This window comes from Physeter macrocephalus, unplaced genomic scaffold, assembly GCF_002837175.3.
Source record: "Physeter macrocephalus isolate SW-GA unplaced genomic scaffold, ASM283717v5 random_715, whole genome shotgun sequence".
Classification (NCBI taxonomy): Eukaryota; Metazoa; Chordata; class Mammalia; order Artiodactyla; family Physeteridae; genus Physeter; species Physeter macrocephalus.
The window spans coordinates 12,905-35,502 of record NW_021145803.1 but is presented as its reverse complement, the minus strand read 5'-3'; the positions used below and the strand labels follow the sequence as shown (position 1 = coordinate 35,502).

Sequence of the window (22,598 nt, the reverse complement as noted above, 5' to 3'; positions counted from 1 at the left end):
AGGGGAGAGGCCGCAGCAGTGGGAGGCCCGCGTACCGCAAAAAAAAAAAAAAAAAAAAAAAAAAAAAAATTCAGCAAGTAAATGATATTTCAGTAATGAAACCATTAGAGCGAGTAACAGGGAATATTTAGGGTGTGGCCCAGGATGGAAGGAGTCAGGGAGTCGGGGAGCATCCGGGAAAGCTTTTAGGAAGAGGCTCAGGCCACAAGAAAGTACTGGCCATATCAGGGACGAGAAGAAGAGCGTTCCAGGTCAAGGAACTGCAAGGTGGTCACGCCAGACCTCAGAATGAGGGGCGAGCGGGCATGATGCCATGGAGTGGGGTTTGGGTACTTCTGCCCTGGGTCCACAGCCTCTGGTCTGCAGTGGGGCCATTCCCTGAACTTCCTGAGACTTCCTGGCACCCTGGAGGAAGCCCTGCCCTTCCTGGTGGTTGCAGCAAAAGGATGGGTAACATCTGCTTCCCTTTCTTTCAAGAAAGCACAAGGGAACATAGACTAGGGGGTGCATGCTTCTTCTGCCAAACTGCCCCCTATAATCACCCCATTCTCATATCAGGAAATGGCCCTCCACCCTCCTAGGACCTCAGACCAGGACCAAGGAGTAGACCTTGACTCTGCCTGCCCCCACATCCCAGCAAACACAGTTGGAACTGCTGCCAAAATAAATGCCAAATTGGACCGTATCGCCCCAGTGCCATTGCCCACTCCAGGCTCCATCATTGCCCCCCTGCACAGGAGCAGTCACCTCCTCTCCAGTCTCCTGGCTTCCTTCTACCCTGTCCTCCCCACCACCTGACTCTAGCTCCTGCTGTCTTAGGAGGGTGCCTGTAAAGGCCTGAGTCAGGGCGTGTCCCTCCTCTGCTCAGAACCCTCCATGGCTCCCACCTCACTCAGAGGAAAGGCCAAAGTCCTCCCCAGGCCATGCTCTACCCCATTCCCTCCCTGCCCTCCTCTCCTCCAATTCTCTCCCTCCCTTACTGCATTCCAGCAACACTAGCCTCCTGGCTGTTCCTTAAGGCAGTTCCTACCTCAGGGCCTTGGCACATTCAGTGCTCTCTGCTTGGTACATTCCTTCCCTGATATTGTCAGGACTCTGCTCTTTGCTCAAATGTCACCTTCTCAGTCTTTCCCAGAGTAGTCTATTTAAAGGTTTATTGACCTTCACATTTCCTATTCCCTTCCCTGCTTTACTTTCTCTTAGCACTAATCACAAGCTATGTCTCCATATATCTTATTTTTGTTTCTGTCGTCCGGACTAAGACGATCTCTGCATGATGGTAGGGATTTTGGTCTATTCTGTTCATTGCTGCGTCCCCAGCACCTGGAACGATGCCTGGCACACAGCAGGCTCTCAATCAACGCTGCGTAGCAAGTGTTGAGAGACAGAAGGAAGAAGCACGATTTTACCGCTGTAAGGGGGACCAGAGCCGCGCGGGGGAGCTCGCCGCACGCGCACCTGGGACAGAGGCCAAAGTAAGCAGCGATCTGAACCTGGTAAAAATCCTCCGGAAAATGACCCCCCGGAGGAGGATTTTCCCAGACCCTCCCAGGGACATCCCCGGCCCCCGCTCTGCGCCTCTGCCCAGTCCGTTTGGGGCGGGAATTCAACACCCTCCACCCTCCAAGAAGAAAGATCCCCGTGGAAATTCCTTAAGAACAATCGGGGAGGAGCGAGGGACTCTTTTCTGGCTGGCGAGTAATTCGCAGCCCCTTCCCCGGGAGGAAGGGGTCGAGCGTCCTTGAAGCCCCCTCCCTCCCCCGTCTGCTGCGCGACCTCCTTGGCCCTTCTGAGGTCTCCCTGGCGACGCGGCGCGCGCGCCACAACAGGAAGCCTTAGGCGGCGGGGTTCCGCTCTCGGAGCCTCCAGGATCCCCAGCCTTGACGTGGTGGATGCCGAGTCTTGGGCGGTCACACGCGCAGGCGTGGCTTGAGGGGAGGCGGTGGCGTGGGACGGCCTATAGACGCGGCGCGGGACCTCACAATGTCCCCCAAACACCCTAACGGAACAAGCCTGGGCAAACACCCGCACAGATTTAGTGCTGGCGCCCGGGGTTCGAGTTACGGGAGCTGCGAGCAGAGGACAGGGGTTTGAGCGCCCCCTCTCCCCGCCCCATTCCGGGGCCTGGGAGCTGCCTCAGTTTCCCCGCAGAAGGCAAGCATTCGAGCGCCCCCTCTCTCCTCCCCCGTCAAGGTCTGCGGCCTCAGTTTCCCCGCGGAGCCTGGGGACTGCAACGGAGGGGCTCGGCACGTCAGGGCCACGCGGCTTCCTTCCTTTTTCTGGAAGCTGTAAAGACGCCCCCGCGCTGGAGGCCGAAAGGGGAAGCGAGGCCGCGGGGGAGTGCGAGCGCCCATCGGTGGGGGACGCGGAGCCCCGGACGTGATGAGCCTTACGTCCTCTCCCCCAGGGTTCTCAGGCGCCTGAAAGTGCCTGGGCTTTCTGCGGCCGCTTCTCAGGAAATCTCGGTGTCAGCTGGGCGGGGACATGCCCCTTTGGGGAGGGGCACCCTTGATCGAGAGCGCCCCAGGAGGATTCCTGGGGCCCCACCGAAACGAGGGACCGTCCACTCGGTTAAAGAGGCCTGCTTGCGCTGGGGAGTCAGACTTGAGTTCGAATGCCCTCGCAGCTTGGAGCCTCAGTTTACCCCTCTGTGGAATGGACACAATAACAGTCCCTACCGTCCAGGGTGGTTGGCAGTAACCAATAAAGCACTGTGTAAACGCAGAATCAAGGGTAGCCGAGCGCAGGGACGGGACCCCGAGCGCCGGGAGCAGTCTCCGGGTTGTTTTCTGGCCGCTGCCGCCAGGCAGCCCTCACTACTTCAATTCGGAAATTCCGGCGCGAGACCGGCCAGCGAGAGGGGACAGCCCTGCTCGGCCCCCGGTACCCTCTCAATCCGGAAATGCCAGAGACCTCGTTCCGGAGAGGAAAGCGCGAGGTTTCCGGGAAGGCAGCACCGCCCCCTCGGCCCCCCTTGGCTGGCCGCTATAAAAGGACCCACAAGGTTCTCAGCTCCACAGTCCGCGCCCACGCCTCTGCGCCACCTCGTCCGCCCGGCCTCCGCCTGCGATGGTTCGTGGCGCTGCCCATCCCGCGCTGCTCGCGCTCCTGGCCCTGCTCGGGGCTCTGCTCCCAGGTGAGTCAGGGGTGGGTGGGTGGGGCTGCCGTCGGGCTAGCTCTTGGGATCTGGGCTGCGCCCTGGGAGCGGTAGGAGGACCGGCTCCCCACCGGCTGGGGACACCGGTACTTAGGTAGCTGTTTATGGGAAGCTGGGGCTAGAGCCATCGATTGAAAGTCAACAGCCATGGGTTCAAATCCAGACCCTACATCATGGCTTGCTGTGTGCCTTCGGACTATGGGCTGCCTCTCCCAGAGGAGCTTCAGTTTTTCAGCTGTAAAATGGAGAAGTTAAGAGCGTTCACCTCGCAGCGGTTGTGTCCTGGCCCCAGGAGGTGGTCAGACCGTGTAGAGATGTGGCCCCGTGCCAAGCTTAGGTAGACTGGGACCCACAGCGCCCCCCACCCCCCACACAGACATTCTGTTCCTCATCCCGTGCCCTTGGGGGAAGTCCAGGACTCTGCTCAGGGGAATTCCAGGGCTGACTTGCCAAGGGAGCAGAGGCTGAGGAGTATCAACTCCAGCAAGGAGGGAGGGGAGAAGGGGGACAGTTGGTCTCAAATGGTGGTCAAGCAGGAGAGTAAAAAATTCATGAGCAGACCACACCACGGTTACCAGCTCAATGAAGCGTTCTAATCCGGACTCTAATCTGGACTCTACCACTTTCTAGCTGAGTGACCTCCCTTCAGGTCTCACCATTTCCCTCTGTGAAATGGAAGCGACCCCAGAATCACCTTTGAGAATTCATGGAGCTGCTGTTTCCACACGCCTCCATCCCAGATGGAGTAGACCCAAAGCTGAAGGCAGAGATCTTTGGCGGGGGGGCGTGGCTTTTCAGATGGGTGGGCTCAGACAGACTTTGTTTTTTAGCTTTGGAGGCACCACAGTCTGTGGGAGCTAATCCCAACAAGCCCCCTCCTTCTTACCTGCAGCCACTCGCTACCTGCCCTGTGCTAGGAGTTACTTGCATCAGCAGGGGTTGGGGTGACTATATTCACCCACTTTACAGATGGGGAAAGTGAGGTCCTGAGAGGCGAAACCAGTTGTCCAAGTGGGTGAGGAACCAGCCTGACTGGAACCCCTTCATCCCTGGAGGACTGACTCCCTCCACCTGACCTCTTGGGGGTGAAAGGAACACTGACTTCACGCCCCTCTTTTGCTGAAATCCTCCATGGCTGCCCATTGTCCTTGCAATGAAGAACACTTCCTTGGCTTGGCTTAACACTGCTTGCATGATCTTCCTGACCTCATTTCCCCCCAACTCATCCCTGTGACTCTGCTCCAGCCACCCTGCCTCAGGACCTTTGCACTTGCTGCTCCTTTTGCCTGGAACTCATTTCCCTTTTCTCTAGATGGCCAGCCCCTGCTCATCATCCAGATCTCTGCTCACACATTACCCTGTCACCAAGGCACTGTCTGTTCTATCATCCCATTTTGTTTTTGCCAAAGCTCTTGTCAGCATCAGTTATTAATTATGTTGTTTGCTCATGAATTTTTCTGTCTCCCACACTGAAAGCAGAGTTTTGTCTTGTTCAAGGCTGTGTCCCCAGCACCCGGAACAGGCTGGATGCAGTAATGTTGATGAGCCCTACTTGTCATGCCTGACCCCTCCTCATCTTTTGGTTCCAGGGCCTGGAGGTGCCCAAATATCAGTGCAGCCTCTAAAAGCCATCATACCCCGAGGAGGCTCCATAACTGTGAACTGCAGTACCTCCTGTGACAATCACACACTGTTGGGCCTAGAGACTCAGCTGGCCAAGAAGGAAGTAGACCATGGGAACAACTGGAAGATTTTTGAACTGAGTGACGTGCAAAAAGACAGCACTCCAATATGCTACTCATTCTGTCCCGATGGCCAGCAATCAGATTCGATGAACCTCACCGTATACTGTGAGTGGCTGGGCCCAGGGGCTGGACTAGGCAGACTGGGTTGGGGAGGTGGACAGGGGAGTCCCAGCAGGTTGGAACAGCCTTTGTTACTTGGGGCTGGCGGGGGGGCAGGGTCTCACTGAAGGGCAAGGGGGCCCATCTTCGGAAAGTCTCATTGTCATCTAGAACCCTTCCTTGAACTTCCTTGGGGGTGACTTCCAAGTATGGATTCAGTCCTCAAAATGTCACATGCGTGGGTCTTTTGACACAGAAAACCCAGTCCTGGGAATTGGGCCTATAGGTGTCCCCACCCACAAGGGTACTGAGGGAGTGTGCTGTTATTCACCGTGGCTTGATCTGAAAGGGCAAAAATTTGCAAGGCACTCACATGTAGAGGGCTGGGGAGAGAAACTGTGGTTCAGTCATCCCATGGAATAGTATGCAACCGTGTAAAAGAATGAGACAGACGCTCCGAGACGTATTGGCAAGTTCAAAAGTAAGGTATGCCCAGAATGAGTGGCATGCCAACTACAGTGTTAGGGAGCCATGGGGGCGGGGTCAGGGAGGCTGTGTTTCTGCATTAAAGAGCCCTGAAAGGAAATACAACAAATGACAATGTTAGCTGGCTGTGAGGAGAGAAGGTGCAGGGCTCCGGGAGAGTGCAGGGGGTGAGTTTTCTCCATGTGCCTTTTTTTTTTTTTGCGGTACGCGGGCCTCTCACTGTTGTGGCCTCTCCCGTTGCGGAGCACAGGCTCCGGACGCGCAGGCTCAGCGGCCATGGCTCACGGGCCCAGCCGCTCCGCGGCATGTGGGATCTTCCCAGACCGGGGCACGAACCCATGTCCCTTGCATCGGCAGGCGGACTCTCAACCACTGCGCCACCAGGGAAGGCCCAATGTGCCTGTTTTTTACTTTAGGCATTTTGAAGTGTGACAGTGAGTTAGCATGACTGTAAGCAATAAATAGATAAATGAAATTCAAATGAAAACAAAACAAAGTAAAAAAGGAAGAAAGAAAGAGAACTGGCCAACTGGCCTTGGGATCAGACAGCCTTGGGTTCTAGTCCCAGCATGGGCCTCACTAACTGGGTGACTCTGATGTGGGGGGGCGGGGAGGGGGTAATACGTGGCTTCCTGGTTGATTTTTACATGAGACCTCCTCGGAAGGGTGTAATGATGCAGTGAGGCCTGGAGGACGTTCCGCCTTCACAGTGCCTGCGTAAAAGAAGTTTTGGGGCAAACATCAGCTTTGTTTCTGATTTGGAGGATGTCTGAGCAGCTGCTGACCAAGTGAGGGAAGTCCCCAAACATTCCCGGTGGCCTCTGAAAACCCCCAGAAAACCTCTTCACAGGACCTTCTGCATCTCTCCCTGAGAGTTGAAAGCCCAACCCTCCAGGTTTGAGTCCTGGCCCTGATACATTTCTCCGTCTTTGGGTGCCAGACTTTGCCTTAGTTTTCACGTCTGTGAAATGGAACAGATGGCTGCACACAGTAGCAAGGGGTCACCTAGGAGAGACTCTAGCTTGGTCCTGCCCCACTGCCAGTGTAAAGATGAGGGAGCATCTCTGGGTGGCTGAGCTTTCTCTAGAAAGAGTTGTAATTCCTGCGGGAGGTGACCCCTAACTGGGCCTTGAAGGATGCGTAGGAGTTGGTAAAGACAGGCATTCTAGACAGAGGGAATAGCCTGGGCAAAGATTTGGAGTGGGGAAACATGCTGACCTGGGGTTGGGGAGGCAAGAGGGACTGAATAGCAACAGATCGGTGTGGCTGGAGCTGAGTTTGGCAGGACCTTGAATGCCAGGCCGAGGAGCTGAGACTTTCTTCTTAGGGTGACTGGGAGCCATGGAGGGTGTGTGAGCAGGCCAGGGATCCAGAGCAGAGGGCTGACCTTACAGGAAGCCAGAGAGCAGCTGCCCGTGGACCCAGTCCTGGTCGTGCATGTTGAGGGCAGTTTCGCATACAAGAAGGGAGGGGCAGACAAATATTTGAAGGGTGGAGTGACCAGGACTTAGTGAGGGACTAAAGATGGGGAGTCAAGGAGAGGTACAGGCGGAACAGACCTCCTCCCCCAGTCTGGCCTTCAGGGCAAGGATCTGGGTTCCAAGGTGTGAGTTCCATTTGGAGGCTGTGGTTTGAGGGGGCTGTCAGCTCTGCAAGTTGGAGTTTGCAACAGATGGTCAGAGGTAATAGTTGGATGTCTGAGGGTTTTCTCAACCTTTTTTTTTTTTTTTAACAGCTTTTAGCATACACTGCAATGAAGTTTGGAGTATTTATAGTGTTGTACAACCACAATCTAGTTTAAGAAGAACATATCTCTCACCTTAAAAAGTAACCACAAAAAAAAATTTCAGATGTGGAAAACACAATATATTGGCTTCAAAATTTTTAAAAAGGCAAAATTAAAATGAACAAACATTTAATCAAAAGTCAAAAAAAAAAGTAACCTCATGCCCATTTACAGTCACTCTCAACTTCTGAAGTGGATTAATAATAGTCCTAATAATAACGATAATAATAGTCCTACCTTCATTAGCCCCAGGTTACAGCTTAGAAAACTGAGGCGTTTCTGTAGCCTCGAGGGCTGGGACTGTGCCAGTGTGCAAAGTCACTCCCCCACAGGCCATAGCAAAGAACCAGCAAAGCTAGGAATCAACTCCAGGCTCCTGACACTTTAACATCACTGCTTTTTTTTTTTTGTATTTTCCTTAGGTTGGAAAAGGAAAGGTTGCTTTATTCAGGAGGCTGGCAACCTGAGGAGAAGGTGGACTCATGTCCAAAAATCAGCTCCCAACATCACTACTGTTTAAGTGACATTTCAGGGCCTCTTGAGAAGGGACTAAAAGTGGGAGGCTTCAAGACCCCTCCCTAGGGAGCCTGGGGTTGGCGGGGGGTGAGTCTCAGGCTAAGCCACAGCTCACCGGGGCTCTGCTGGCAATTTCCACTGGCGATCCAGGCTTGGAATTCTGTTACCTCATGCAGAATGGAGACCCTGGCCTGCGGAAACCAAGCCCGCGTGTGGTGTTTTCAGGGGATATTCAGGGTTTCATTTTGAGGGTCTGTGGGTTGTTCTTAGATTTTTAACAGTTCAGGGGATCACACGGTTCATTCGGGAACCCTTAAAAGCAAGCTCCTGAAAGGCCTCCAATCGGTGTGGGAGGCTCAACCTTATTCTTTCTACAAACATAGAGTGCCTAAGGGACTTCCCTGGCGGTCCAGTGGTTAAGACTCTGCGCTTCCACTGCCAAGGGCATGGGTTCGATCCCTGGTCGGGGAGCTAAGATCCCGCAAGCCACGGGGCGTGGCCCCCCCCCCCAAAAATAGAGTGCTTATTGGGTGTCAAGGATACAACAGGGAACAAAACAGACAAAGATCCCTGCCCTCCTGGGCTGACATTCCATGGCAGGAATAGTGGAAAAGCAAATTAACTGAGTAGATGATCTTGTACCTCAGAGGTGAGGGATACTATGGAGAAAAATGGTAAGGCCAAAAAGAGGAGAATGAAGAACAGGAGTCTTTTTACAACAACGTCTAGAGACTGGACAGCTTAAATGGACTGTATTTATTTGCCGGGACTCCTGGCAATAGACTTCGAAATTCTTTCCCACTTTTCACTCTCAGACACTGCAGCGAATAAAATTTTATTTTGGGGCTTCGCTGGTGGCGCAGTGGTTGAGAGTCCGCCTGCCGATGCAGGGGACACGGGTTCGTGCCCCGGTCCGGGAGGATCCCACATGCCGCGGAGCGGCTGGGCCCGTGAGCCATGGCCGCTGAGCCTGCGCGTCCGGAGCCTGTGCTCCGCGACGGGAGAGGCCACAGCGGTGAAAGGCCCGCGTACCGCAATAAAAAAACAACAACAACAAAAAAATTATTTTGCCTCCTTCACAACCACTTGGGGACTTCTTACTGGGTTATCCTGAAGCTCTTAACATTCCTCTCTAGCTTAGGTGGTTTTCGGTGTGTTCTGGGGAGAGCGTGGTGAGACTTCCCGAACAGATGTAGCCAGGGCCCCAACACTCCTGTGGGTGGGCGGCCAGCCAGTTCAAACAACACTCCCCTCCTCTCCAGGGTTCCCGGAACGCGTGGAGCTGGCCCCCCTGCCCCAATGGCAGCCCGTGGGCGAGCACCTCATCCTGCGCTGCATGGTGTCCGGTGGGGCCCCCCGGGACCACCTCACCGTGGTGCTGCTTCATGAGGAGAAGGAGCTGGGCCGGCAGCCAGCGGGAAAGGGGGAGCCTGCCGAGGTCACGGTCACGGTGCCGATGAGGAGAGATGACCATGGCTCCAATTTCTCTTGCCGCACGGAGCTGGACCTGCGCTCCCAAGGGCTGGGACTGTTCCAGAACAGCTCGGCCCCCAGGAAGCTCCGAACCTTTGGTGAGGCACTGGGGAACCAGCAGAGAGGATGGGATGACAGGGATTTCCTGCTTGGGGTGCGGGGTCTCTGGGAAGGAGAGGCCCCTGGCCGTGGGGGCATTGAGAAGGTGGCAACCTTGATTGCAAAGGCTTCTGGGAAGAACATCATCTTGGCCACTGGGGTGGAGTGTTCTGGGATGTGGTGCCTGGACTGCAGGATCCTCTGAGAAGGCTGTGACCCAGGGCAAGTGGTACACGTATCCTGGGACAAGGGTGACCCAGGCCACAGTTTCCCGGGAAGAGGGTGTTCCAGGTGGGGGAATGAAAATGCCCCAGGAAAGGGCTTCAGGATGTCTGTCTCCTCTCTGTTTACACCCACTGTCTCTTGCCAGTCCTACCAACGACCAACCCTCACCTTCGTACCCACCCGGTACTGGAAGTGGGCACACGGTACCCGGTGAACTGCACCCTGGATGGACTGTTCCCAGTCTCGGAGGCGGAGGTCCACCTGGCGCTGGGGGACATGAGGCTGGAATCCACAATCACGTACAATGATGACTCACTCTTTGCCGAAGCCTGGGTCAATGGAAATGTGGAGGAAGAAGGCGTCCAGTACTTGACGTGTACGGTGAATCTGGGAGGGCAGAGCCGGAGTTCTCGGAAGAACGTGACCATCTATAGTAAGTAGAAACCCAGGTGGGGCTTCTGAAGGGGTGGGGCTAATGCCAGGGGCGGGGCTCACTGTGTGCCCCACCTCCAGGCTTCCCGGCTCCCAACCTGACCCTGAGCCAGCCCGAGGTCTCGGAATGGACTACGGTGAACGTGGGGTGTGAGGCCCAGGCTGGAGCTGTGGTGACACTGAACGGGGCCCCAGCCAGGCCTCCGGGCCCGAGGGTCCAATTGCAGCTGAATGCCAGCGCCGAGGACAACGGGCGCAGCTTCTTCTGCTCTGCTGCCCTGGAGGTGGCTGACCAGGTGGTACTCAAGCACCAGACCCGGGAGCTCCGTGTCCTGTGTGAGTGGGGCCGCTAGACAATGATCCCTTACCTCCAAGGCCCAACCCCTAAGACCCCAAGAACTCCTGCCTCCACCAAGGCCCACTCCCACCCCCACCCTGGTGAGCCCCTTCCCCAGATTCCTACCTAAGTCTTCTTACCTAGAACCTAGATGGTGAGTGATGTCCTGGTCCCTGACCCCGTCCCTCATCTTGCTGTGTTTCTTCAGATGGCCCCCGACTAAATGAGAGGGATTGCCTGGGAAACTGGACATGGCAGGAAGGCTCCCAGCAGACCCTGAGGTGCCAGGCCTGGGGGAACCCAACCCCCAAGCTGAACTGTAGCCGGAAAGAGGATGGGGCTTTGCTACCCATTGGGGACCTGAGGCCCGTCAAGCGGGAGGTGGCAGGCACCTACCAGTGTCGGGCCACCAGCACTCGCGGTGAGGTTACCCGTGAAGTTGTCATCAAGGTGATCTGTAAGTGCTGGAGTTCAGGGCTGGGCAGGGCAGGGGCAGTGAGGGCAGCTCAACCCTCACCGCCCCCTGTGTCCTCCCCACAGACCACCAGAATAACATGGCCATCGTCATTCCGGTGGCATCTGTGATCATCTTGGTCACTGTGGGCACAGCCGCTTACATCTATAACTACCAGAGGAAGATCCAGAAATATGAGCTACAGAAGGCCCGGAAGGCCCAGGAAGAGGCTGCCATGAAACTGAACACTACCAGCCACGCCGCCCTGAGCCTACCCCCTCAGGACAGGACCTCCTCAGCCCCCAAACCGTGACAAGCAGGGCTGCATCAAACAATGGTGGACATATGCCATTCAGCTATACCCACCTTCCCAGGGTGCCAGAGGACAGGAGAGAGGCCTCAGTCAGGATACAGACAGCATCTGGGGTCATGGCCCCTGCACACTTATAACCCCCAGGCCTCACAGCTGATGTGGCGCCACAGGACTGAGACAAAAGAAGGGGCCAAGGCTCAGGGCATGAATGTGAGGGATGTCAAAGTCTGACCTGGCCGGAGTGTGTCTGATGGAGACCCTCACCTCCAACGTGGGGACACCCAACTGGGAAACATTGAAACTCACCCCCTACTGCGTGTGCTGAGGCCTTACAGTCCTAAGAGAGAAGTGGCCCTGCACAGACACATGCAGCACCGAAACACAAATCCCCACACGTCCTCTGACAGAAGCCAGCTCCAGCATTGCTGTCCACAGACTGTTCCCAACTCTTGATGATGACATATTTATTCATTTGTTCTTTTACTAGCTATTTATTGAGTGCCTTTTATGTGGGCTAGAATGGTAAACAAGAAGAACATTGATTCCCGCCCTCAGGGAGCTCTCAGTCTAATCTCATTCATGGTCGCCAGCTACAGTTGCACTGGCTGTGCACTGCACAAGAGTGCCTGGCAAAAAGATTAAGTGGGGCTAGAATTTCCCACTCCACTGGCCAAGCTGCTCTCTCCCAGAAAGGGATTAGTAATGGTGACAAGGTATAGCTGGTGGCATGCCCAGAAATGACCCACTGAGCCCTTACACCCCAGCACTGGCACTGACCTCGGATAATCCACCTCTCCACCTATACCCATGTCTGCTAGTGCTTACAATGACACTTGGTGGCATGCCTAAACCTGGGTGTTCACTCCTTGATAGCTAAACCATGGAGTCCCATGAAACTGTGCCCAACCCCTGTGTGTCCCTGCCTTGTCCTACCTGTTTCCATCTCAGTGGGACCATGCAAGAACAGAACAGTCTGCAGCTCCAAATTCCTGCAGCGATGAGGGTCCTGCAGGCAGCGGGGAGGAGAGGCCTGGGAGAACCCCCTCCCAACTGCGGAAGCCTCTCCCTTGTGCTAATAAAGCTATTTCATCCTTCCAGCCTTGTGTGAGTTGAGGGGAGGTGTCATGTCCAGCTGGAGCCTTTTCTAGCCTGTCCTCCCACTTCCTGCCCCAAGAGAAGGCTGCCAGTTCAAGGCCCAGCCCTCAGGCTCTAATCCAAATCTGGGGTTTATTAGGGCCTTTTGAGACTTTAGTGAAAATTAAAGATCCCTCTCCAGAAAAACACGCTGACACCTGGTTTAGAATGGGGTGGAGAATCCCATTCTTAAGCTGTGGGAGTGGGCTGTATACCGCAGGGCTCCGGGGCCCCCCGGAGCCTCTGTCTCTCTCTCCCCGGGGTGGGGCTGAGGAGGCGGTGCTGCGGGCCTCCTTATCTCCAGAGCCAGCCTTGGCTCCCTGGCGCGGGGCCCCTCAGTCCGGGCTTTTTGCCATGGGGTCTCTGCTCCTCCTCTTGTTGCTGCTTTTGCTGTCGCCCTCCTACCCGCGAGGCGGGAGCGCGCGGAGGCGCCGGGGTGCGCGGACGCAAGGCCCGGGAGGCCCCTCTCCCGCGCCCCCGGAGACCTCAGCACCCTTCTGGGTGCGCATAAGCCCCGGGTTCAAGGCCGTGCCGCCGGGGGGCTCAGTGTGGCTCAACTGCAGCAGCAGCTGCCCCCTACCGGAGGGTTCCAGCCTCCGCACCGAGCTGCGGCGAGGCGACACGCTCAGTGGGCCCGGTTGGGTATCCTACCAGCTGCTGGATGTGAGGGCCTGGAGCTCCGATGTGCACTGCTTCGTCACCTGCGCGGGAGAAACGCGGGGGGCCACCGCCAGGATTACCGCCTACAGTGAGGGACAGGGGCTCAGGCCTGGCTGGGGTGAGGGGAGGAGGACGGAGCGGGGGTAACTGACAGTCGCGCTAGGGGGAGCCCTCGGACCTTGCCCAACGGCCCCCTCTTGCTTTAGAACAGCCAAGCAGCGTGATCCTGGAGTCTCCGGTCTTAATGGGCAGTGAGTACACTCTGCGCTGCCATGTGACGCACGTGTTCCCCGTGGGCTTCCTGGTGGTGGCTCTGAGGCGCGGTGGCCGGGTCATCTACTCCGAGAGCCTGGAGCGCTTCACCGGCCGGGATCTGGCCAACGTGACGCTGACTTACGCGTTACGCGCCAGGCCCGGTGACTTCGGGCAGCCCGTTACCTGCCACGCCCGACTCAATCTCGATGGCCTGGTGGTCCTCAGTAGCTCGGCACCCGTGACGCTGCCAGTCCTCGGTGAGGCACCCTTATAACCCTGGGAAGAGTGGGGAAGGGTTATGTGGGCCAAGCCAGAGCATGTCCGTGTGGGTCGTCACACCTCCAAGTGTTCTGTTCCTAATTCTCCCCTCTTGTCTCCAGCTTGGAGCCCTGCGTCCAAAGCCCTGGCCTCCACCTCCATCGCAGCCCTTGTGGGGATCCTTCTTGTAGTGGGGGCCCTCTGCCTGAGAAAGTACCTATCGATGAAGTCTCGGTCATAGAGGCAGTGGTCCATGCTGGCTGAGTTGGAGGAAAAAGGAATCTGGAACATTTGGGGGAACCTTGCCTGGATCAATAAAGCCTTCCTCAGCCAGCTTCTGCCCCTGGGCATAAAGGTCCCCCATTAGTGCACCTCCTCTGACTGAAGTGGTCTTCTTTTTTGGCCTTGCCTCTATCATTTTCTCCAAATTCCTGTCTCCCTGAGGGCACCTGAGGTTTTTCACTCTGGTCTCCCATACCGGAGCCCCATTCCCTCTGCATTCCCAGCCGATGTAGTAGAAACCTCTCCCGTGGGCACTATCAGTGCGGTGCAGAGGGGCAAGGCATGGGCCCAGGGGGGCTTTAGGCTGTGGGAAGGCTGGTTCATGGTATGGCTTCTCCTGATTGGCTCCAGCGCTGCCACGCAGCAGCTCTGATTGGATGTTAAGTTTCCTACCCGCCCCTCCCCCCCGCCCTTTAGACCCTGCACTTCCCTGGAGGGCAGGGGTGGGGAGAGAACTAAGCCCCATAGTTCACCGTTAGCTCTGGGAGTGAGAGCACAGGTGGGCTGGGTCAAATGTACTTTGTGAGGGACGTGGATACGCAGAAAAGATACCCATGTGTTGACTGCGGGGAAGGAGCAACCAGATGGTGGGGTGTGTGGGGGGTGCTGTATGTCGCAGATTCGCATCCTGGAAACGTCCTGATAGTCACCGGGCCTGGTGAGCACATGGAGGGTGTCCAAACCCGGAACCCAGATGCGGAGTCAAAAGTAGCACAGTTGGTCTCTTGGTCTCGCGTGGACGCAGAATCGGGGCCTGCAGTGGATGCCTGGCGAGGCCCGCGTGGTCCAGGGCCCCGCCCGCCGAGCAGAAAGAGGATTCATAGGCGCTCTTTGGCGGCTCCTGCTCACACAAGTCGCGTAGACTCGTGCCCGCTGCACGCTGGGTAAATACAGACCCAGAGCCGAGCCGACCCTAATTTAGACGCCCGAGAACGCTGCGCGCCAGCACACATGTTCCCAACTCGCTGTCACTTTCGTCCCCGCCCCTTCTGTCGCGTGCGGGGGCGGAGCCAGAGAAAGACTAGAGGCGTAGCTGTAACCCTCAGCTCCCAGGGGTTAAAAGGGGGAAGGATCAGTGAGGGAGGCATCCCCACATCCTCCCCTAGAGCCTTCTCATCCCCAGCCTGCGCGTCTCAAATCTCTCCTAGCCCCCAACCCATCTCCGCTCCAAGGGGGGGCTGGTGGGAGGGGCTAAATGTGGAGGCGGAGCTCGGAGTCCAGCTCATTATCATAGCATCTAAGCAAGGGGTGGGGTGGGGGTTTGAGAAGGGCAACCCTGCATCCCCACCACCTCAGCGTCGCCGCCGGGGACGACGCTGGAGTGCGCAGCCGCCCCCAGAAGGCTCCGGGCAATGGGGCCGGCCTCCATGTAGACCCTGGGGGTCGCTCGCTCCTGCCAGCACGCCTTCATCAAGGCCGGTAGCCTGGTGCACGCTCGCCTTCCCGCCCTCCCCGCGCCGCCTCTGCTGCCGCCCCCTCCTTGGAAACCAAGTTACCAACGTTAAACCAATCCCCAAGCGCAACTCAGCCTCCTCCACACCCCACCCGCCGCGCCGCGCAGTCCTCTAGCCCAGCTCAGCGCTCGCGCTCCCCTCGCCTCCTGCGCTTCCCCCGCGGCGGCGATGCCAGGACCCTCGCCAGGGCTGCACCGGGCGCTGCTCGGCCTCTGGGCTGCCCTGGGCCTGGGGCTCTTCGATCTCTCAGGTAACAGCCGGTCCGGCTCAGGGTGGACAGGGCGGGGTCGTAGTTTCTGGACCTGAGAAGCGGCCACAAGCCCCTCCCCGCTCCTCCCTCGCCTCGCTCCCACGCTTCTGCCCCCACCTTGAGCCCAGGGCCTTCTTCTCTATCCCTCTTCCCCCCCCACCCCACACACACACTGGAGACCAAGCTTCCGGACTCCTCGCTCACTCAGGTCCCTACCCTACCTTCTTCGAGATCCTGGGTGCTCTGGAGACCCCATTATCTCCCCTGTCCCCTCCCGGGGTACCTCCTCACGCTCTCCTATGCACCATGGTCCACGGACTGGCATCTTCACCACTCGAAATCCACGAAGACCCAATCTCACCAACTGCCGTGACTCCGAGGCACTGTTCCCGCTCCACCCGGAGCCCTGGCAACCGAGTCCATCGGCTCTTCCCGCGGTTCCTTTCATGAGCCCAGCCCCGCGTCCTCTTTCCGTACTCCTCACCCGGGTTTGGAATCCTCCCTTAGCCTTGCTTGACTCAGCCTCATCTCTCTTTTGCCCTCACTTCAACCAGTCTCCCCGTCTCCTGGCGAGAACCGTGAGAACCAGACCGCTTCCCTTCCCCCACCCGGGGTCCCCTCTTCCCAGCATTGCTGTGTGCGTTGGAAACCCCATGTTTCCTCTCATCTCTCCCCTCCCCCCATTCTTCCCCGTCTCTCCATCCGCACCTTGGAGAGAAGGGCTCTCCGCTGCAATGTACCAGAGACACCCTCGAGGTCTGGACCGTGGGAGCGCGCTTGTAAACCTGAGACCTGGGGCAGGACTTGGGACTCCTGGCTGTGGCCTCTGCTCATTCCCTGGGAATCCTGAGTCTGCATAGGGACTCTTGGATCCCAGGGAGGTGGCTCCCAGGCTGAGCTCGCGTTTCTCCGGGCAGTGGTCGCGCAAGAGCCTTTCTGGGCGGACCTACAGCCCCGCGTGGCGCTCGTGGAGCGCGGGGGATCGCTGTGGCTGAATTGCAGCACCAACTGCCCACGGCCCGAGCGCGGTGGCCTGGAGACCTCGCTGCGCCGGAATGGGACCCAGAGGGGTTTGCGCTGGCTGGCGCGGCAGCTGGTGGACATCCGAGAGCCGGAGACCCAGCCCGTCTGCTTCTTCCGCTGCGCGCGACGCACACTGCAGGCGCGTGGGCTCATTCGCACTTTTCGTGAGTTCTCAGAGGCCAAGCTAGTTTCCCTCCCTTCCAGGCCCCGCCCCCTGGGTCACGGGGTCCTCTCCTACAGGCCCCACCCTCTGGATCGGCACGCCCTCCCCCTCTTGGCCCCTGGGTTCCAAGCCACGTCGTGCTGAGCCCTGGCATTTCCAACAGCCGTGGTTCCCCCGTTGCAGAACGGCCGGATCGTGTAGAACTGGTGCCGCTGCCTGCCTGGCAGCCAGTGGGCGAGAACTTCACCCTGAGCTGTAGGGTCCCCGGCGCTGGGCCTCGTGGGAGTCTCACACTGACCCTGTTGCGGGGCGCCCAGGAGCTGATCCGCCGCGGCTTCTCCGGGGAGCCACCCCGAGCGCGGGGTGCGGTGCTCACAGCCACGGTGCTGGCTCGGAGGGAGGACCATGGGGCCAATTTCTCGTGCCGTGCGGAGCTGGACCTTCGGCCGCATGGCCTGGGGCTGTTTGAAAACAGCTCAGCCCCCAGAGAGCTCCGAACCTTCGGTGAGTGGGTGTGAGAAGGGGACCAAGGCGGGTCGGGCCGATGTTTAAGAAGCTTGGAGGCAGAGAAATCTGAATTCTAATTCTTACCCTAACACTCACCAGCTGAAAGTTATTTTCCTCTCTGTGCCTTGAGGATAATACCATAATAGAGCGCCTGTAAAGCGCTTAGAACGTATTGAGCGTTCAATACATAAGTTCAAGCTCTGTTCTTTTACTCACAGCCCTGCCTCCGGAACCCCCTCGCCTCGCTGCCCCGCGGCTCTTGGAAGTGGGCTCAGAAGGACCCGTAAGCTGCGCCATGGACGGGCTGTTTCCAGCCTCGGAGGCTGAGGTCTACCTGGCGCTGGGGGACCAGAGGCTGAGTCCCGATGTCACCCTCGAGGGGGACGCTCTCATGGCGACTGCCTCAGCCACAGCTAGCGCAGAGCAGGAGGGCGCCAGGCAGCTGGTCTGCAACGTGACCCTGGGGGGCGAGAGTCGAGAGACCCAAGAGAACGTGACTGTCTACAGTAAGAGCGAGTGAAGTGGGGCCTCGGCGCCTCGGGGGTGGAGCCAGAGGAAGGCGAAGGCGGGGCAAATAGTGGGTGGGGCCCTGGTATCGGAATAGGCGTGGCCCGAGAGTCCCGAAGGGTCGGGGCAGATGGAAGACTCAATAGTAGCTGGAGAGGCGGAGTCTGAGCTGCCCAAAGGGGAAGGTCGCAAACCCGACGAGGATCCCTAGAGAGGTCGCCTGACCACCTCAAAGGGGCGGGGCGAGAAGGGAGAGGAGCCTGAACAGCCCGAGGGGCAGGGCACGGTACCCACGGTTTGGCTGGAGTGGGGAAGGTTCGGGCTGATAAGGGGCAGCCTTGAACCGCAGGAGGGGCATGGTCAGTGGTCTCCCGGCCAATGCCCCGCCTCCAGGCTTCCCGGAACCCCTCCTGACCCTGAGCGAGCCCAACGCCCCCGAGGGGAAGATGGTGACGGTAACCTGCGCAGCCGGAGCCCGAGCCCTAGTCACACTAGACGGAATTCCAGCCGCGGTCCCGGGACAGCCCGCCCAGCTCCAGCTAAACGCCACCGAGAACGACGACAGGCGTGGCTTCTTCTGCGACGCCACCCTCGAAGTTGACGGGGAGACCCTGAGCAAGAACGAGAGCGCCGAGCTGCGCGTCCTATGTGAGTTGGCCTTTAACCTCTCGCCTACCTCCGCCTGCCTGGTCTCTGGCCGTGTCATGGAAGTGGAGGATTTCCCCACGGTCCACGTCTAGCCTCTTGTATCCCATGCCCCCGCCCGCAGACGCCCCCCGGCTGGACGATTCAGACTGTCCCAGGAGCTGGACGTGGCCGGAGGGACCAGAGCAGACGCTGCGCTGCGAGGCCCGTGGAAACCCAGAGCCCTCGGTGCACTGTGCGCGGCCCGACGGCGGGGCGGTGCTGGCCCTGGGCCTGCTGGGTCCGGTCACTCGCGCGCTCGCTGGAACTTACCGCTGCACCGCGACCAACGTCCAGGGCCAGGCGGTCAAGGACGTGACTCTGACGGTGGAGTGTGAGTGGAGGTGCATAGGGCGCACCTCTGTCTGGTTCTCAGGGTCTAGGGGTGGCCTGACTACAGAGGAGGAAACAGGGTCTGAGGCGTGCCTTTGAGCAGGATTTTGAGAAAGGCAAGAGGCTGGTGAGCCGGATTAGGGGAAGATCTTAGAGAAGGATGGAGGGGAAGGGGTGGACGTGTCCACAGACCCCTGGGGCCTGGCGTTTGAGCTGTCTTGGAAACGTGGGTGCTCCAAACCGGCTAACAATTTTTAAGCTAAAGACTGGGGAGGGTCCTGTGGGCACTTTGTAGGAATCAGGAAAAAAGCACACTTCAGGGCTCAGGAAGTCCCGAAACAGTGCACGGCTTGACTGGAGAGAAACTCCTTTGCTTTGGTGTCCCTGTGCAGAGCGTAGCCTGCCCGCCTGGGATGGGAAAAAGGGCCTAGGGACATTAGACCTGTCCCTAAACCCCCAAACTCAACAACACTGTCCTCTCTAGACGCACCAGCGCTGGACAGTGTGGGCTGCCCTGAACGCATTACCTGGCTGGAAGGAACAGAGGCCTCCCTGAGCTGTGTGGCCCATGGGGTCCCGCCACCCAACGTGAACTGTGTGCGCTCTGGGGAAGCCAGGGTCGTCGAGGGCCTACTGCGCGTGGTCCGGGAGCACGCGGGCACCTACCGCTGCGAAGCCACTAACGCTCGAGGGTCTGCAGCCAAAAATGTAGCCGTCACAGTGGAATGTGAGTGGGGACATCACAGGGCAAGATGGCGTACGTCAGAATAACCCTGTCCTGACCTCCAGTCCCTCTGTCCCCCAGATGGCCCCAGTTTTGAGGAGGTGAGCTGCCCTAGCCATTGGACATGGGTGGAAGGATCTGGGCGACTGTTTTCCTGTGAGGTGGATGGGAAGCCAGAGCCAAGCGTGGAGTGCGTTGGCTCCGGAGGCACCAGTGAGGGGGTGCTGCTGCCGCTGGCACCCCCAGACCCTGGTCCCAGAGCCCCTCAAATCCCTAGAGAACTGGCACCCGGAACCTACATCTGCAACGCCACCAATCAGCACGGTTCCATGGTCAAGACGGTCACCGTGAGCGCGGAGTGTGAGCGAGGCCCAGGCGGGCGGGGAGTAGGGGGTGTTCCAGGTCCCGGCTTCTCCCTGAACAACGAGCCCCCCCGCCCCCACCCCATGGCTGTTTTGCAGCGCCACCGCAAATGGATGAATCTACCTGCCCAAGTCACCAGACGTGGCTGGAAGGCGCCGAGGCTGCTGCGCTGGCCTGCTCCGCCCGGGGTCGCCCCTCCCCACAAGTGCGTTGCTCTCGGGAGGGCGCGCCCCGGCCGCAGCGGCTGCGCGTGTCCCGACAGGATGCAGGCATCTACCGCTGCCTGGCCGCCAACGCGCACGGCACTGACGCCCGGATAGTCACCGTGGGCGTGGAATGTGAGTTGCGGGCAGCACCAGATAGGGGGCATCCGGTCTCTAGAACAGTGATTAAAAGAGGTGGGATTCCCCGGGGTAGTTCAAGGGCACCTCCCCAGTGCCATTTCTGGGGACAAGGAATCCTGGCCCTAACATGAAATGTTAAGGGTAATGAAAACTCTAGGGAACAAGAGCCCGAGCCCGCCCCCGCCCCCTCAAGTTCTGGGTCTGAAGGGCCCTGGCGTGGGTCCCCACCTCCTTCCATTCAGTGAAGCAGGGCTCAGGATTTTAGTCCCGACAGCAGTCCAGTTGTAGGGGGAGGGGGGCTCTGAAGCGAGGCAGGATCTTCGCCTGCTCATCTCAGGAGGGGCGGTCTCAGGAGGGGGCGCTCGGTCAGCGGCTGGTCCCTTCAGCCTCCTGTCCCCTGTAGACCGCCCCGTCGTGGCCGAGCTGGCTGCCTCGCCTCCAGGAGGCGTGCGGCCAGGCGGGAACTTCACGCTGACCTGCCGAGCCGAGGCTTGGCCCCCAGCCCAGATCAGCTGGCGTGCGCCCCCGGGGGCGCTGAACATCGGCCTGTCAAGCAACAACAGCACGCTGAGCGTGGCGGGCGCTATGGGCAGCCACGGCGGCGAGTATGAGTGCGCAGCCACCAACGCGCATGGGCGCCACAGCCGGCGCATCACCGTGCGCGTGGCTGGTAAGTAGCAGCTGGGGAGGTGGGGGGGGCCTGGGCGAGGGATCTACAGGGGGGCTGTGACCTGCTCCTTGGGACTCTTGACCCCGTCCCTGCCTCCCTCTTAGTCCCCACAGATGAGACAGAAGTGAGCCAGGGTGGAAATTAGGGGCGCCCTGGCGGGTGGGGCTTTGATGGCGCGTTGGGGGTGGCAAGTGGAAGGAGAGGGAGCTGACTGGAGCCCAAGGGAAGGGAACCTTCGGGGCTGTGACTGCTGTGAGTAGGGACTTAACTTTGGGTGGGTTCTGCGTGGTGAAGGCTTGATCCAATTCACCTTCCACCGTGTGGCTGTGGAGAAGGGGGTTTGGAGAGGGACAGAGGCAGAGGATAGTGGTGGGGGCCCAGCAGGAGCCTGCTCCCGCTTCGCCTATCTCTGGGGCTGGGGTGGAGGAATGACTGGGTTCCCCCCGCCCCACCATCCTTTTGAGGGTGAGGAGACTTGGTTGACTTCCTGGGTATCTCTGGGGCTAGGGGCTTAAATCCTCCCTGTGATGGGGTGGCCCATAAAATGGGTCTGGGGCCTCACCCGAGCTGGAGTGGGCTTACTGGGGTCTCTCCTTTCCTCCAAGGCTGGGTTCCCTGGGGCTCCCTGCCAGGCGCGTGAGAACTGACCTCATGCCTGTGGCGAGGGGCAGAAGTGGCCCGGGCTTGGCGTGTTGGACGGGTGGGGGGAGCTCGACTACCTTCTTTGAGCGTCTGCACCCCGCAGGTCCGTGGCTATGGGTCGCTGTGAGCGGCGCGGCTGGGGGCGCGGCGCTGCTGGCCGCGGGGGCCGGCCTGGCCTTCTACGTGCAGTCCACCGCCTGCAAGAAGGGCGAATATAATGTGCAGGAGGCCGAGAGCTCGGGTGAGGCCGTGTGTCTCAACGGCGCGGGTGCCGGCGCCGGCGGGGGCGGGGGCGCCGAAGGTTCAACTGAGGCTGCGGGCACCACAGAGGCGCCGGCGGGGGGCGAGGTCTTTGCCATCCAGCTGACGTCAGCGTGAGCCAGCTCCCCTCTCCCCGCGGGCCGGGGGACGCCCACCAGACTCACACGGGGGCTTATTTATTGTTCTATTTATTTATTTATTTATTTATTCAATTCCAGGGGCGTCACCCCCCATTTTCTACCCCCCTTCCCCAATAAAGTTTTTATAAAGGACTCCGGCTCCATCTGTTTGAGTCTGCGATGCAGAAGCAACGCAGGGTTCGAATCCCAGCCCTGTGGGTTATTTATTCAAAAAAACCCTTTTTGCTTTTGAGGGCCTACTATGTGTCAGGCACAGTCCAAGCCGCCATTTCGCGATGTGACCGGGAGTTTGCGCTCTCCGTGCTCTGTTTCGTGCTCTCCCTGGACCCTTGGGCGGGGGTGGGGACCTGGCTCCTTCCTCCCTCTCTACTGCTTATCTCTTCCGCCCAGCGCTGCCCTCTAATCCGGCTAATGTTGGGGGTGGGAGCTGGGTGCTTCCCCCAGGCCTGCTTCCAGGCGGAGCTGAGGCTGCCTTCCCTGGATGGGTGGAGGCCCTTTCCCAGGGGTCTGCGCATCGCCCCAGCTCTGAGGCCTTGCAGGGATGGGTAAACGAAGCTGCAGCTCCGAGCGTCAGCCGCTGCGATATCCGTCGTATTACACGGTACACCCCTGCCCCACCCTCAAGGCCTCCTCCATCCTGTGTCCATCCGCGGTGCCTCAGTTTACCCGCAAGCTGCCTTTCGACTTGGCCCATCACGATTCAGAAGAGACACGTAGGGTATCAGCCGCGTCCCCGCCCCCTGCCCACCACGTCATCCCCCTCACCCCCCCACAGCAGAAGGAGAGAACAGCTGGGCCTCCTCCACCCCCAGTTTCCTCCTC

The 22,598-nt window shown here is 58.9% G+C and overlaps 3 protein-coding genes and 1 pseudogene across 3 annotated transcripts; all 4 read left to right on the top strand.

Moving 5' to 3' along the window:
- LOC112067646 (heterogeneous nuclear ribonucleoprotein A1-like) overlaps positions 1-607 on the top strand; it is a 5,195-nt pseudogene extending 4,588 nt beyond the window's left edge.
- A 2,189-nt stretch (positions 608-2,796) lies between these two features.
- ICAM1 (intercellular adhesion molecule 1) lies at positions 2,797-11,144 on the top strand. The gene is made up of 7 exons (XM_024134138.3): positions 2,797-3,136; positions 4,747-5,007; positions 9,052-9,360; positions 9,732-10,019; positions 10,100-10,354; positions 10,564-10,812; positions 10,896-11,144. Exons 1-7 carry the CDS (start codon positions 3,070-3,072, stop codon positions 11,120-11,122), a joined length of 1,656 nt encoding a protein of 551 aa, XP_023989906.1. The 5' UTR covers positions 2,797-3,069; the 3' UTR covers positions 11,123-11,144.
- A 1,155-nt stretch (positions 11,145-12,299) lies between these two features.
- Positions 12,300-13,795, top strand: ICAM4 (intercellular adhesion molecule 4 (Landsteiner-Wiener blood group)). The gene is made up of 3 exons (XM_007104302.3): positions 12,300-13,004; positions 13,123-13,428; positions 13,552-13,795. Exons 1-3 carry the CDS (start codon positions 12,425-12,427, stop codon positions 13,668-13,670), a joined length of 1,005 nt encoding a protein of 334 aa, XP_007104364.2. The 5' UTR covers positions 12,300-12,424; the 3' UTR covers positions 13,671-13,795.
- Positions 13,796-15,333: 1,538 nt separating this feature from the next.
- On the top strand, positions 15,334-21,871 carry ICAM5 (intercellular adhesion molecule 5). The gene is made up of 11 exons (XM_024134252.2): positions 15,334-15,415; positions 16,333-16,602; positions 16,785-17,105; positions 17,327-17,614; positions 18,009-18,263; positions 18,385-18,633; positions 19,117-19,359; positions 19,438-19,716; positions 19,818-20,057; positions 20,467-20,733; positions 21,479-21,871. The coding sequence occupies exons 1-11, from the start codon at positions 15,334-15,336 to the stop codon at positions 21,751-21,753; spliced, it is 2,769 nt and encodes a 922-aa protein (XP_023990020.1). The 3' UTR covers positions 21,754-21,871.
- The last annotated feature ends 727 nt before the right edge of the window (positions 21,872-22,598 follow it).

What these genes read in the sequence shown, in the direction of transcription:
- ICAM1 (XM_024134138.3), top strand. Translation starts at nt 3,070, where the DNA reads ATGGTTCGTGGCGCTGCCCATCCCGCGCTGCTCGCGCTCCTGGCCCTG. An exon ending in GAAGAACGTGACCATCTATA is followed by an intron (nt 10,020 to 10,099) that starts GTAAGTAGAAAC and finishes CCCCACCTCCAG; the next exon opens with GCTTCCCGGCTCCCAACCTG. An exon ending in AGTTGTCATCAAGGTGATCT is followed by an intron (nt 10,813 to 10,895) that starts GTAAGTGCTGGA and finishes TCCTCCCCACAG; the next exon opens with ACCACCAGAATAACATGGCC.
- ICAM4 (XM_007104302.3), top strand. Translation starts at nt 12,425, where the DNA reads ATGGGGTGGAGAATCCCATTCTTAAGCTGTGGGAGTGGGCTGTATACC. An exon ending in CGCCAGGATTACCGCCTACA is followed by an intron (nt 13,005 to 13,122) that starts GTGAGGGACAGG and finishes CTCTTGCTTTAG; the next exon opens with AACAGCCAAGCAGCGTGATC. An exon ending in CGTGACGCTGCCAGTCCTCG is followed by an intron (nt 13,429 to 13,551) that starts GTGAGGCACCCT and finishes TCTTGTCTCCAG; the next exon opens with CTTGGAGCCCTGCGTCCAAA.
- ICAM5 (XM_024134252.2), top strand. Translation starts at nt 15,334, where the DNA reads ATGCCAGGACCCTCGCCAGGGCTGCACCGGGCGCTGCTCGGCCTCTGG. An exon ending in TGGGCTCATTCGCACTTTTC is followed by an intron (nt 16,603 to 16,784) that starts GTGAGTTCTCAG and finishes CCCCCGTTGCAG; the next exon opens with AACGGCCGGATCGTGTAGAA. An exon ending in TGTAGCCGTCACAGTGGAAT is followed by an intron (nt 19,360 to 19,437) that starts GTGAGTGGGGAC and finishes TCTGTCCCCCAG; the next exon opens with ATGGCCCCAGTTTTGAGGAG.